Source organism: Giraffa tippelskirchi, chromosome 7, assembly GCF_054371585.1.
Source record: "Giraffa tippelskirchi isolate mGirTip1 chromosome 7, T2T-mGirTip1v1.2.pri, whole genome shotgun sequence".
NCBI classification, from domain to species: Eukaryota; Metazoa; Chordata; class Mammalia; order Artiodactyla; family Giraffidae; genus Giraffa; species Giraffa tippelskirchi.
In genome coordinates, this window is record NC_137281.1 from 115888275 (window position 1) to 115903557 (window position 15283).

A 15283-nucleotide genomic window follows, 5' to 3' on the forward strand; every position below is an offset into this window, starting at 1 on the left:
CAGTGTACCACCAATACATTAATTTGTTCAAAATTTATTTTGACCTAATTTATTTTTGGCACTAATAGTGTTCAGTGTTTTTTTTTCAGGCTTACTGAAATAAAATTTACATATCGTAAAATATACCTTTTTAGGTGTACATTTCTATAAATTTTACAAAATTATATGTCATGTAACCATCACAACCAAGATAGAGAACATTTCCATCATCCCCAAAAGTTCCCTTGTGCCCCGTTGTAGTTAATTCCTTTCCCAAGTCCCACTTGGGAATTCAATTTCTGTCCCTATAGTTTTACCTTTTTCAGAATGTCAAATAAATGAAGTCATACGGTATATACATTTTTCAGTCTATCTTCTTTCACTCAGCATCCATGTTGTTGCTGTTATCAGCAGTTCACTGCCTTTAATTGCTAAGAAAGACTCAATTACATGGATATACCATAATTTGTTTATCCATTCACCACTTGATGGATGTTTGAATTGTTCCCAGTTTGGGCAGTTATGAATAAAATGGCTATAAATGTTTGCATGCAGGTTTTTGCTTGGACATATGTCTTCATTTTTCTTGGGTATATAGCTAGAGGGGAACTGCTGGACTGTATGCAATAATTATTCTTGACTAAATGAATAAGGTCCCAATATTTCAAATATGAGCCAAATATACTGCCACTTAAGTAATACTGCTTTGTTGTTTCTAAGCCCTTCAAGGTGTTTAAACATTAAACTCTCTCTGTGCAACTCTCAATGTCTGCTTCTTCATCTTAGAAGACTGGGAGATCTCACAGCTATTCTAAGATTTAAACAATCACAAACAGTTTTAGTCCATCATTCTTAATGTTCTTTTGCTGATAACTCTCTCAAAAGTTTCTTACCCATTTGATTCCAGTCAGTTACATGTGCCATTACCACACTCATAATTCTAAGACTACTTCTTTACCCTAAACTCCTCTCTCTCTCCCTTCCTCCCACCTCTTCCCCCAAATTCAGTTTAAAACTAGGTTACTCTGAGGTTGTCAAGCTTCTATGAGGGGACTACTACCTTTAGTTAGATCTTTACTGTAAGCCATTTTATCCAAATGGATACATTCACTAGGTTTAATTTAAAACAATCCTTGCCCTCAAAAACCTTGATCCACTGGCAACTTTTATCAATAGTTGTGATAAAAAATTTTTATCACTTTAAGTCTGATCTTTGCCACAAAGATGAACTTTAATATTTAACAGATTTTTATCCCTTAAACATTTTTTTCAATTTTATCTCATAATTTTTTAGGTCTAAAAGCAGTTAACTCTCCAAAGTTAAGGGTAATCAAGACAGTGTAGTACTGACATAAGAACTGATACACAGATCAATGGAACAGAACCAAGAGTCCAAAAATAAAACCATTTTGTATGTCTCCAGTCAGGTGATTTTGACAAAGATGCCAAGACCATTCAACAGAGGAAACAGAATGAAAGCTGACTCTTATCTCACACCATGTAAAAAACATTGGCCATATAAAAAACATTAACTTAGATCAGAGACCTAAATGTAAGAGCCAAAACGATACAATTTTCTTAGAAGAAAAGACAGTAGATCTTAATGACCGTGGATTTAGCAATGGATTCTTTGATATAACTCCTAAAGTACAAGGAGCAAAAGAAAAACAAAAAACCAGACCTCATCAAAATTAGAAGCAGGTGACTTTTTGAACATTACAAGGCCTGTAATTCCTAGAATTTCCATATTCCCTTTCACTTCTACTTAAAAAAACAGCCAATTATTTCCTAAACTTATCTTTCTCATAATACAATGTCAATACAGCTAATAATAAGAGCACATACTATAATACTCTGTTTTCCAACCTCTTTCTTAAGAACACTGGTTCAGCAGACATTCGTTCAACCTTGCAATTTATAAAAGGTGACAAGTTTTACTAAATTCACTGCCACTATTTAACAGCACTCTTACCTTTCCAGCCTTCAAAATCAGTGTCTTTGCTGGTACCATCTAACCACTAAGTGAAAACCACACTTTTAAAATATTTGTTATACAGCACCTGACTCAATACCAATTGCTTTTCTAGTTAAGGTAGACTATGCTATTAACCCCATATCTCAGTGGCTTAATACACTCAAAGTAGCAGAGAGGGAGAGAGGGCTCTTTTTTTCAATGTTGGAAGGAAGCTTATGGCCAACCTAGATAGCATATTTAAAAGCAGAGACATTACTTTGCCAACAAAGGTCCGTCTAGTCAAGGCTATGGTTTTTCCAGTGGTCATGTATGGATGTGAGAGTTGGACGGTGAAGAAAGCTGAGTGCCGCAGAACTGATGCTTTTGAACTGTGGTGTTGGAGAAGACTCTTGCGAGTCCCTTGGACTGCAAGGAGATCCAATCAATCTATCCTAAAGGAGATCAGTCCAGGGTGTTCATTGGAAGGACTGATGTTGAAGCTGAAACTCCAATACTTTGGCCACCTCATGAGAAGGGTTGACTCATTGGAAAAGACCCTAATGCTGGGTAGGATTTGGGGCAGGAGGAGAAGGAGACGACAGAGGATGAGATGGTTGGATGGCATCAAACTCGATGGACATGGGTTTGGGTAGACTCCGGGAGTTGGTGATGGACAGAGAGGCCTGGCATGCTGCAATTCATGGGGTCGCAAAGAGTCAGACACGACTGAGCGACTGAACTGAACTGAACACTGCTACCCAGTTTATTCATAAATATTTTTTTTTGTTCCCTAATTTCTTTAGACATATCTAAAGTTCATATGAAATCTAGGGCAGAAAAAAGATCTAATATACCTTATATCTATCAATTTATTTATTTTTACCTAATTTCACATGCAATTTTAAAAGAAAAAAGGTACAGTTCATGAAGACAGGTTTAGAAAACTTATCAACTGTAGTCTGGATCTCACTGAAATCCATCCATCTGTGGGTCCTAGATAAGCTTCCAAACTTTAAGCTGCAGTTTTCTCATTTATTTTGTTTTGCAGTTTCCTCATTTTTAAAATGAGGACAGTAACACTGATTTCAAAATAACACTTTGAGAACTAAATGAAATAAAGTAGGTAAAAGGTTTACATTGTGTCTGACTGGTATAAGCCCCCAATTATTAGTATTTTTATAACTTACATTATTCTTCAAATTATAGATTTCCAATACTTACATACAAAAAGCAATTATATAATAAACAGATCCACATACACTATCCAGTAAAAATGGTGTTATCCCAGATTTCAAGCTATTATACAAAGCTACAGTAATCAAATAGTATGGTATTTGTATAAAAACAGACACATAGATCAATGGAACAGACTACAGAGCCCAGAAATGAACTTGCTCAATCAATTTATGACAAAGGAGCCAAGGGTATACAATGGGAAAATAGTAGTTTCTTCAATAAACAGTGTCAGGAAAAATGGACAATCACATATAAAAAAATGAAAATGGATCACTATCTTATACCATACACAAAAAATAAACTCAAATGGATTAAACATTTGAATGGAAAACCTGAAACCATGAAACTCCTAGAAGAAAAAGATAGGTGGTTAGCTCCTTGAGACTTGTCTTAGTGATTATTTTCTGGATTTGACACCAAATGCAAAGGCAACAAAAGCAAAAATACACTCATGGGACTGTATCAAACTGAAAAGCTTTTGTACAGCAAAATTAAAGAAAAAAAAAAAACCATCAACAAAATGAAAGGTAATTTACTAAATAGGAGAAAATATTTGCAAATCATATATCTGGCAAACGGTTACTATCAAAAATACATTTTTAAAACCTCATTAAACTCAAATAAAATAACCCAACAAACTGATTTAAAAATGGCCAAAAGATGTGAATAGACAGTTTCTACAGAAGACATACAGACTGCCAACAGATGCATGCAAAGATACTCAACATCATTAACCATCAGGGAAGTATAAATCAGAACTTCAATGAGATACCAACTTGTACCTGTAAGAATAGCTATTATCAAGAAGATAAGAGATAACAAATGCTGGCAAGGCTGTGGAGAAAAGGGAAACCTTGTATACTGTTGTCAGGAACATAATTTGCTACACTCTGGAAAACAGTATAAAAGTTCCTCAAAAATTAAACACAGAACTATCATACAACCCAGCAACCTCAATTCTGGGTATTTATGGAAAGAAAATAAACACACTATATATATATATATTTTTTTACATATATACACCTCCATGTTCACTGCAACAGTATTTGCAATAGCCTAGATATGGAAACAACCTAAATGTCCATCAAGGGATGAACAAGCAAAGAAAATGTGCATGTTCTCTCTCTATTATATATATGCATATACTAAAATATTCTATAAAAAATATATATATATAAATATTATTTGGCCATAAAAGAGAATGAAATTTTGCAATTTGTGACAACATGAATGGACTCGAAGGCATTACACTAAGTGAAGTAAGTCAGAGAAAGACAACTACAAAGTGATCTCACTTATATATAGAATCTAAAAGGAAAAAAACAAAAGGTGGTTGCTAGAGGCTGGCTGGTTGGGAGTAGGTGAAATGGGTGAAAGGAGTCAAAGGGTACAAGCTACCAATTATAAAATAAATGAGTCACAGGACGTAATGTTCAGTATGGAGACTATACTTAATAATACTGTATTGCATACTTGAATCCTGCTAAAAATAAAAGGCAGATCTTAAAGGTTCTCATCACAGAAGAATGGTTCAAGATGGCTGTGCAGAAGGACACGCATTTATCTCCTCCTGCAAAAGCACCAAAATTGTAGCTAGCTGTTCAACAACCACCAACAGGAGCATGCTGGAACCTACCGAAAAAAAAAGATACCCTATAACCAAAGACAAAGAAGAAGCCAGAGTGAGACAGAAGGAGGGGTGCAATCCCAATAAAACCAAATCCTATACCCACTGGGTGGGTGACCCATAGACTTGAAAACAATAATACCAAAGAAGTTCTTGCACTGGTGTCAAGGTTCTGAACCCCACATTAGGCTTCCCAGCCTGGGGATCCGACAAAGGGACTGGGAATCCCCAGGAAATCTGCTGTGAGGGCCAGCGGGTTTTGATTATAGGACTTCAGGAGGACTGGGAGAAACAGCGATTCCAGTCTTGGGGGGGGCACAAACAAAATTTTACATGCACAAAGACCCAGAGGAGAGGAGCAGTGACCCCACAGGAGACTGAACCAAAACTATCTGCTAGTGTTGGAGGGCCTCCTGTGGAGGCATGGGTCGGCAGTTGCTCATCACAGGACGGGGGCACTGGAAGGTGCCCCTTGGTGTACAAACCCTCTTAGAGTTCACCATTAACCCAACCACAGAGCCCATAGACCCCAGGGCTGGGTCAGGCAACAACTACCAGGGAGGGAGGCAACCCCACCCATCAGTAGATAACTGGATTAAAGCTTTACTGAGCAAGGCCCTGCCCACCAGAGCAAGACCCAGTTTTTCCCGTCACCAGTCCCTCTTATCAAGAAGCTTACACAAGCCTCTTAGCCTCATCCATCAGAGGGCAGACAGAAGCAAGAAGAAGCACAGTCTCACAGCAGCTAAAACAAAAGCCATATTACAGAAAGTTAATCATGATGAAAAAGCAGAAAGTTATGTCCCAGATGAAGGGACAAGATAAACCCCCCTCCCCCAAAATTAAATGAAGTGGAGATAGGCAACTTCCAGAAAAAAAACTCAGAATAATAATAGTGAAGATGATCCAGGATCTTGGGAAAAGGATGGAGGCAAAGATTGAGAAGATGCAAGAAATGTTTACCAAAGACCTAGAAGAACTAAAGAACAAACAGAGATGAATAAATACACTAGAAGGAATGGAATCCATAGCACAGTAACTGAGGCAGAAGAACGGACAAATGACCTAGAGGACAGAATGGTGGAAATCACTACCACAGAACAGAATACAGAAAAAAGAATGAAAAGAAATGAAGACAGCCTAAGAGACCTCTGGGACATTAAATGCATCAAGATTCACATTACAGGGGTCGCAGAAGGAGAAGAGAGAGAGAAAGGACATAAGAAAATATATGAAGAGATAGCAGCTGAAAACTTGCCTTAATATGGGAAAGGAAATCGTCAACCTACTCCAGGAAGCACAGAGAGTCCCAGGCAGGTTAAACCCAATGAGGAACACACTGAGACACATAGTAATCAAACTGACAAAAATTAAAGACAGACATAAAATACTACAAGCAACAACAGAAAAACAACAAATATACAAGGAAACTCCCATCAGGCTATCAGCTGATTTCTCAACAGAAACTCTGCAAGCCAGAAGGGAAGGGCATGGTATGTTTAAAGTGATGAAAGGGAAGAACCTACAACCAAGAATACTCTATGCAGCAAGACTCTTCTTCAGATTTGACAGAGAACTCAAAAGCTTTCCAGACGAGCAAAAGTGAAAAGAATTCAGCACCACCAAACCAGCTTTACAACAGATGCTAAAGGAACTTCACTAGGCAGGAAACACAAGAGAAGGAAAAGACCTACAAAAAATAAACCCAAAACAATTAAGAAAACAGTAACAAGATCATACATATCAATCATTACCGTAAATGTAAGTAGATTAAATGCACCAACCAAAAGACACAGACTGGCTGGGTGGATGAAAACACGTGCATGTATGCACTCCCACTTACCACATCAGTCTGCTTGACAGACACGCCCCCCGCCAAGTTGTATGTCATTATTTTATACTGTTAAGTTAATCATGTTCCCATTATGGCTTGCAATTGTAATTATACTTTTTTTGGTCTGGCCATTGATTGTGAAAACTGATAAACATATTTTACCATTGTGATTATGCAACTATTACTCATTTAGTACCATTGTATCATGATTGGTCAACAGAAAAATAATAGAACTCTGTATCACCAAAAACTAGGATCTAACAGAAAAACCTGTAATCACTTTATAAAATCCAGATGCATTTCAGAATTATCTTGAAACTTTTTGAAAAAAAAAACAAACAAAACAAATGCTCAGGTATTGCTTTTTTTCTCCAGAGCTCCAGGTATTTTTCTAATGAGTAGTCATGTTTAAAAACAACTGGACTATATGATGATCTTTTACTTTTATCTAGCTTGTTTCACTTTTTCTATTTCATATTCAGTGCTCCCATTTCATTTAGTTTATGTTTTCCAATCTCTCCATCTCTTTTTTTTTTTATGTTCTTTCTCACACTATCAAGTGTAGTAGAAAAGCTTTTGTATACATATATATAAATATATATAATATATATATTTTGGAAAATTTATGAATTTTTGCCTAACTAAAAATATTATGACATTTTGATTCCACTTGTTTAACTTAGTTGAATAGAATGCTAGATTTCTAATTAAAAAACAGATATGCAACAAGCAACAAAGGTTTACTGTATAGCATACGGAACTATAGTCAATATCCTGTAATAACCTATGATGGACAATAATTTCAAAAATAATATGTATATTTGTATAACAGAATCATCTTGCTGTGCACTTGAAACATTGTAAATCAACTATACTTCAATAAAATATATATATTTTTAAAAAAAGGTTCTCATCACAAGGAAAAAAGGTTCTGTAATTATGTATGGTAATAGATATTAAGTAGACTCATTGTGGTGATCATTTCACAATACATACAAATATTGAATCATGCTGTATACCTAAAACCAATATAACATTGTATGTCAATTATACCTCAATTAAAAAAATTCTTAAAGCATTTACCCAGTAAAAAAACATTTTTAAGGTGTTTGAGAATAGAAGTCACTTACCTAAAGCTGTAATCATCTTTGTCTTCATATGATTTAATTTGTGCTGAAACAGACTTAGATCGTACTTCTTGCTGATCTCTCTAAATAAAACAAAGGTAAGTCATAAAGAAAAAAAACTCACAAAACTAGGATATATTCAAGTACCTTTCTGATCAGTGATCATTTCAGAACTGTCCATGATTTCTATAAAATCAAAGCACAGAATTCTAAAAGCTATGGTATCAAAATAAGGTCTGTAACAATGTAGTTTCACTTTTCATTCATTCTTGGTTAGGAAAGTCACTCTAAGGGAAAATTGTAAGAATGTTAATGCCTCTAAATGATCTTAGCTGACTTCTTCCCAACTATATTAGGGCTTCTATCTTGTGTAACATGCAAAAGAATTAAGGTTCACAAGAAATGAAAACATAAATCCATTTAATGGATAGAAAAATATGTCTCAAATCAGACAAACTTCAATGTTTCGATGACCACACAGAAATTAAAGTGTTAAAAATGAAGCAATAAGAGTGAAAGCTTTTGAAGATGATGTATCAGTATGAAAGTAAGAAAACAAAAACTCAATATGGCAAGAGTTATATCCATTAGAGGACTAATGGATATGATCAGAATACACAATGAATCCCTCATTCTACTATAATGTGAGGTTTCTTTTTTCAAATTATTTTCCTGCTCTTCAGAACAGACACAAAAGATGTAATAAAGTATTTATTTTTTAATAAAATATTTAATTACAAATGCAACTAACAAATCTGTAACCATTATCTACATCTATTACCTGAATTGTTATGTTCCTACACTAACAAATAAATAATGATGGCTCTGTCTAAGGCATTAAAACATTACCTATTCTTCAGTGACCCCCATCAATTCTAAAGTGAGGTGGGGATGGGGCTTAAATGAAAGAGAATTATAACTGAATTAAAACAAAAAATGAAACAAGTTTGAAAGCAGCTCTAGGGAATACTACTATATCCTATCATTAATAATGGGAATACTGATGCTTAGGGAGGGACATTTAAAAAAGGAATAAGCAATCTGATAGTCAGAATGGAATTTGAGTTACATCTAACTGCAGAGTTTAAGAAACAGATTACCATCTGAGCATTAGTGATAATCATTATCCTTTATTCAACTTCTGTCCAGAAACCGTATCCTTACTGAATTACTAGTACTAATTCAATACAGCTACTCACAAACATTAATCTTAAAACAGTAGGAAATATTATTAAATATTAATGTAGCTATCAATTAGATGATTGGAATATCAAAATGGAAAACACTTTTTCAGTAGCTTTTAGAAAATATGTGCTTCTCAAAAACATATACATGCATATATATACACATACCTAAGCATATATACTGGAGAAGGCAATGGCGACCCACTCCGGTACTCTTGCCTGGAAAATCCCATGGATGGAGGAGCCTGGTAGGCTGCAATCCATGGGGTCGCAAAGAGTCGGACATGACTGAGCGACTTCACTTTCACTTTTCACTTTCATGCATTGGGAGAAGGAAATGGCAGCCCACTCAAGTATTCTTGCCTGGAGAATCCCGGGGACAGAGGAGCCTGGTGGGCTGCCGTCTGGGGTCACACAGAGTCGGACACGACAAAGCAACTTAGCAGCAGCAGCAGCATGCATATATTGATTTTCAATTTATAATAATTCACTGAACTGAAAATTTATGCTTTGGGCACTTTTTTGTATGTAAGCTATACATCAAATTAAAAAGCTAAAAAACTAGCACTGACATGGAAATACTAATAATTGTACATTTACTTACTATTACTTCCTCAGCTTGTCGAACCAGATCAGCTGTTTTTGCCTCTAATTCTGCATTTAAACGTCTAAAAGCAGAAAATAATTTAATAGCTGTGATATGCTGAAGACTGTAATGCAAATCTAAAGAAACTGAATTTCAATAACTACACTTAAGTCAACAAATGCCAAAACATACACATGACATTTTTACTTAAAAATTAACATAACTATTAGAAACTTTATTTCCAAATCCCCATGATTCCTTCTTCTTTGTGGTGGAAATTCAAATGGTGTAAATATTAGCCTCTCCATATATTAGTAAAAATATTTCATTACAAGTGCAACTAACATTGCCCTTACTTCAAGTAGAATGATTTATTTGGAAAGAATAAACTGGGTGGGTTCAACTCAGTTTCACTCTTCATGTTCTTGGGATCCTGAGGGAGCTCACTCAGTTATATATTTCAGTATAAGCTTCATCAGAAATACAGGCAATTCCTTTGACCTACACCTGCCATTTCTCTTTCTTCCATCTATTTGGAATCTAGCAAAGAACAGGAATACTATTTGATCCCATTAAGACTGTAAGAATACCAATGCCACTGAAGGAAACTGTTTTGAAAGGAAAAATTGCCCATAATCCTACCACCATCATGATTTTTAGTATTCCCTTCTAATCTTCATCTGTAAGCATATACACAATATTGTACTGCTCCCCCATAACAATACAGATGGAATATATTTACCTGTATATAAGTTTTAAAATTAATACCTTAAATGGCTATAAAATACGCTGAAGAGTTGAATTTAACGTAGTGTACTAAACCGTTCCCCTTGTTAGTTCAAGTTCTCTTCTCAGTTTTAAAGGTTAACGTTATAATAAACATCTTCAAAAGCATATAACTTCTCAGTTCTATTCATAGGTCACATTTCTAGATGATGTAGGCTCTTCTGAAGTTTTATGAAGAAAATATGCAAAGCAATTTTTAAAATGAGATATCTTGTGTTTTTTAGGTATGTAATTCAGAAGTAACATCAGTGATGACCCCCACTCCCAGAAAGAAAAAAAAAAGCAGTATCATATCCCTTCTTAAAACAGTCTGATGTTTCAAGAAGTATTTTTATGCCCTAGGATGAGTTAATCAAAAGAAATAATATCTAATGCAGTCTTAAAGCTGTATTCAAGATGCCTTTACCTGATTTTCCACATTTCCCTAACAAGAACCATGAGAGGTTTCTGGTCAACATAGTAGACTGAGGTAACTCAAAAGACTACTCTTCTGCTTCAAAACTCATAGAAATCCTGGATAAACTGTAATAAAGGAAATGTTGCTAAACTTAAACTCAGGCAAGGAAAACACCCTGGCACTAAAAATATAGCAGCAACTCAAAGTGAGAGCAGTAAACAGGAACAGAAGCCAAAACAGCTTAACAGCTAGAAACCAATGCACATGAGGGAGTCATAAAGGGCTACACCTGTGAACCACAGACTACAAAAACACCGCCCATAACCTTAGGTGAACGGAAACGAAACTAAAGCCATGTGTGGAAAAGATTCTCCTATGAGTAATTAGAGCACACAGAAGTGTATTCCAAGTTCATCTTACTCAAATGGTATAGGGACACTAGGCCAAAACTTTAATATAGAAAGTTGGCTTAGAACCAGTGAAAACTGATAAGCTAATAAACTGAAATGCAAAACCACCCTTAGGAATATTTAGTCATCTAGAACACATGCAACTCTCTCAGAAAGCAAATTCTACTAAAGATGCCTTCACAAAGATAATAAACTGCATTAAGAAATAAGTTTCCAGGATGGACAATCAACAGATACAAACAAAATTTGCACCAAAAGACCTGGAGATAATAAAACAACCTAAGAAAGAATTTTAAATAGCACTTTTCAATAAGAAAGAAAAAAAAGAATAGAAACCATTACGCAAGAACCAAGCATTGTAAACAGATATTCAAAAAAAGACTGAACTTGGAAAACAACCAAACAGAAATCACAAAATGAAAATACAGTCAATGTAAGTAAAACTCAAATGCAATGGATAAGTTGTTTGAACAATACAATGAAGAGGGAATGAATGAATTAGAAGACAGATATGAGAAAATTACCAACAAAAAGGTACAGAGAAACAAAAAGATAAAAACGCAAGAAAGAGTGTAACATCTGTTCAAGACAGACTATAAGACAAAGATAGATTACAGCAACCTAATAGACATTGCAGAAGAAAATCTCAGAAAAGGAGGAAATAACAAAATTTAAAGAGATATGCTGAGTATAATCTAAGGAAGTGTGATATATCCAGCTCTGTTCTTTCTCTGGATTGTCCTAGCTATTAGGGGTCTTTTGAGTACCCATACAAATTTTTAAAGTTATTTGTTCTAGTTCTGTTAAAAAAAAAAACAAAAAACCATTGGTATTTTGATAGGACTGCAATGAATCCATAGACCAGCTTCAGTACTATGGTCATTTTAACAATATTTATTCTACTAATCTATGAATACAATATATCTTTCACCCTCTTTGTGTTGTCTTGAATTTCTTTCATCAGTGTCTTATAGTTTTCTGAGTACAGATCTTTTATCTCCTTAGATTTATTCCTAAGTATTATTTTGATGCAATTATAAATGGGATTCTTGCCTTAATTTCTACTTCTGATAGATTGCTTTTAGTGTACAGTGGTGGTTGGTGGTTTAGTTGCTAAGTCATGTCTGACTCTGGTGACCACATATCTGTGCCCACCAGGTTCCTCTATCCATGGGATTTCCCAGGCAAGGATACTATTGTGGGTTGCCATTCCCTTCTCCAGGCAATCTTCTCAACTCAGGGATCAAACCTGGGTCTCCTGCATTGCAGGCAGTCTCCTTCATTGCAGGTGGATTCTTTTTACCAACTGAGCCACCAGGGAAATGAGTATTAATTCTGTATTCTGCAACTCTACTGAATTCACTGATGAGCTGTACTAGCTTTATGATGGCTTCATTAGGATCTTCTATGTATAGTGTCCTGTCAGCAAACAATGACAGTTTTACTTCTTCCTTTCCAGTTAGATTCCTTTTCTTTTTTTGGTTCTCTGATTGCCATGGCTAGGACTTTCAATACTATGCTGAATAAAAGTGGTAAGAGTGAGCATCCTGATCTTAGACGAAAATGCTTGTTCCTGAACTTAGACGAAATGCTTTTAGCTTTTCACCACCAAGTACTATGTTAGCTATGAGCTTATACGTGTGTGTTAGTCACTCAGTCGTGTTCAACTCTTTGCAACTCCATGGACTGTAGCCTGCCAGGATCCTCATCCATGGAAGTCTCCAAGCAAGAATAGTGGAGTGGGCTGCCACACCTTTCTCCAGGGGATCTTCTCAACCTAGGGATTGAACCTGGGTCTCCTGTATTGCAGACATATTCTTTACCATTTGAGCTACCTGGGAAGCCCACGAGCTTATATATGGACTTCATTATGTTGAAATATATTCCTTCTACACAAACATTGAAGAGAGGAGAGTTTTTATCATAAATGGATGTTGAGTTTTGTCAAATGCTTTTTTTGCATTTGATCATATGATCTATTCAGATGATCATATGATTTTTATTCTTCTTGTTTGTTAATGTGTGTATCACACTGATAGATTACCAGATATTGAACCATCCCTGCACCCCAGGATAACTCTCACTTGATCACAGAGTATGATCCTTTTAATATATTACTGGATTCAGTTTGCTAATATTTTATTGAGGATTTTTACATTGATGTTCATCAATAATATTGGCCTATAATTTTCTTTTTCATAATATGTTTGTATAGTTTTAGTATCAAGGTGATGCTGGCCTCATTCAATGAGTTCAGAAGTGTTCCTCACTCTGCAACTTTTTGGAATTGTTATAGAAGGATAGGCATTAACTCTTTTCTAAATGTTTGGTAGAGTTGTTATTATTCTTCTTGGTTTGATCGTAGATCATTATACTACAAAGCTACAGCAGGTGAAACAGTATGGTACCAGAACAAAAACAGACACATAAATCAATGGAGCAGAATGGTAAGCCCAGAAACAAATCTACACTTACATGGGTAACTGTGACAAAGCAGGCAAAAATATACAGTGAAGAAAAGACAGTCTTTCAATAAGTCATGCTGGGAAGACTGGCTACTACATTTGAAAGAATAAAATAAGAACTTTTTTCACACCATATACAAAAATAAACTTAACATGGATTAAAGACCTAAATGTAAGACCACAAACCATAAAACCTGAGAAGAATACATAGGTAGAATATTCTTTGACATAAATCACAGCAATATTTTTTGGATCTGTCTCCTAAGAAAATAAAATACATACATACATGTATAGGATCTAATTGAACTTGAAAGGAAAAAAAAAGGAAAGAAAACCACTGACAAACTGAAAAGACATCTACTGAAGAGAAGAAAATATTTGCAAATGATATGACTAACAAGGGGTTAATATTCAAAATATATAAATAGCTAATACTACTCAATACTACTCAATACTAAAAAAACAAAACAAATAATCTGGTTAAACAATGGGAAGAAAACCTGAAAAGGCATTTTCCCAAAGAAGAATACAGATGGTGAATGGACACATGTAAAGCACAACACTGTTAATCATCAGAGAAATGTAAAGCAAAACTATAATATGATCTCATATCTGTCAGAATGGCTATTATCAAAAAGACCACAAATAACAAATGTTGGCAACAATGTGGAGAAAAGGGAACCCTCCTACACTGTTAACGGGAATGTAAATTGATGCAGCCACTGTGGAAAACAGTATGGCAGTTTCTCAAAAAATTGAAGATATAACTACCATATGACCCAGTAATTCCACTCTTGGATATATACCCAACAAAAATGAAAACACTACTTTGAAAAAAATATATGCACCCCAATGTTCATAGCAGCATTTACAAGAGCCAAGATATGGAAGCAACCTACATGTTCATCAACAGATGAATGGATAAAGAAGATGTGACATAAAAATACATACATACACACAATGATATACTGTTTAGTTATGAAAAACATGAAATTTTGCCATTTGCAACAACATGAATGGATCTCGAGGGTACTCTGGTTAGTGAAACACGTCAGAGCAAGACAAATACTGTGTGTTATCACTTATGTGTAAATCTAAAAAATAAAGCAAATGAATGAATGTAAGAGAACAGAAACAGACCCACATACATAGAGCACAAACTAATGGTTACCAATGGGAAGAGGGAAGAGGGAAGATGAAAGGAGTATGATAGTGGTAAAGGATTAAGATAAACAAACTACCGTGTATAAAATAAATAAGATACAAGGATATATGGGCTTCTCAGGAGGAGCTAGTGGTAAAGAACCCACCAGCCAATGCAAGAGACAACGTAAGAGACATGGGTTCGATCCCTAGGTGAGGAAGATCCCCAGAGGAGGGCACAGCAACCCACTCCAGTATTCTTGCCTGGAGAATCCCGTGGACAGAGGACCCCAGCAGGCTACAGTCATTAGGGTCACACAGAGTCAGATATGACTTAGCACACATGCACAAAGATATATTGTACAACACAGGAAATACAGCTGTTATTTGACAATAATTTTAAATGGAATAAATCTATAAAAGTTATGAATCACTACGCTATACACCTAAACTAGTATAATATTGTAAATCAAGTATACCTCAATAAAACAAAAACAAAAATTATTTGAAACCTGAAGAATACAGCAAGAGACATAAAACAAAAGACACTACTTT

At 35.2% G+C, this 15283-nt stretch overlaps 1 protein-coding gene across 29 annotated transcripts in view; it reads right to left on the minus strand.

Annotated features, from left to right (window-relative positions):
* Window positions 1–15283, minus strand: part of TEX9 (testis expressed 9) — a 201717-nt gene that overhangs the window by 62265 nt on the left and 124169 nt on the right. For 26 of the 29 annotated variants that reach the window (XR_014059476.1, XM_081510211.1, XM_081510217.1 and 23 more), the window contains 2 exons: window positions 9546–9609; window positions 7761–7840 (listed from right to left, as the gene is read on the minus strand). Coding sequence is in view for 17 of the 29 variants with exons in the window: in XM_081510211.1 (XP_081366337.1) it covers window positions 7761–7840; window positions 9546–9609 (144 nt within the window). In the remaining 12 variants the exon portion in view is untranslated. The remainder of the gene's footprint in view (window positions 1–7760; window positions 7841–9545; window positions 9610–15283) is intronic. The other 3 variants (XM_081510216.1, XM_081510214.1, XM_081510215.1) reach the window with 1 other exon arrangement.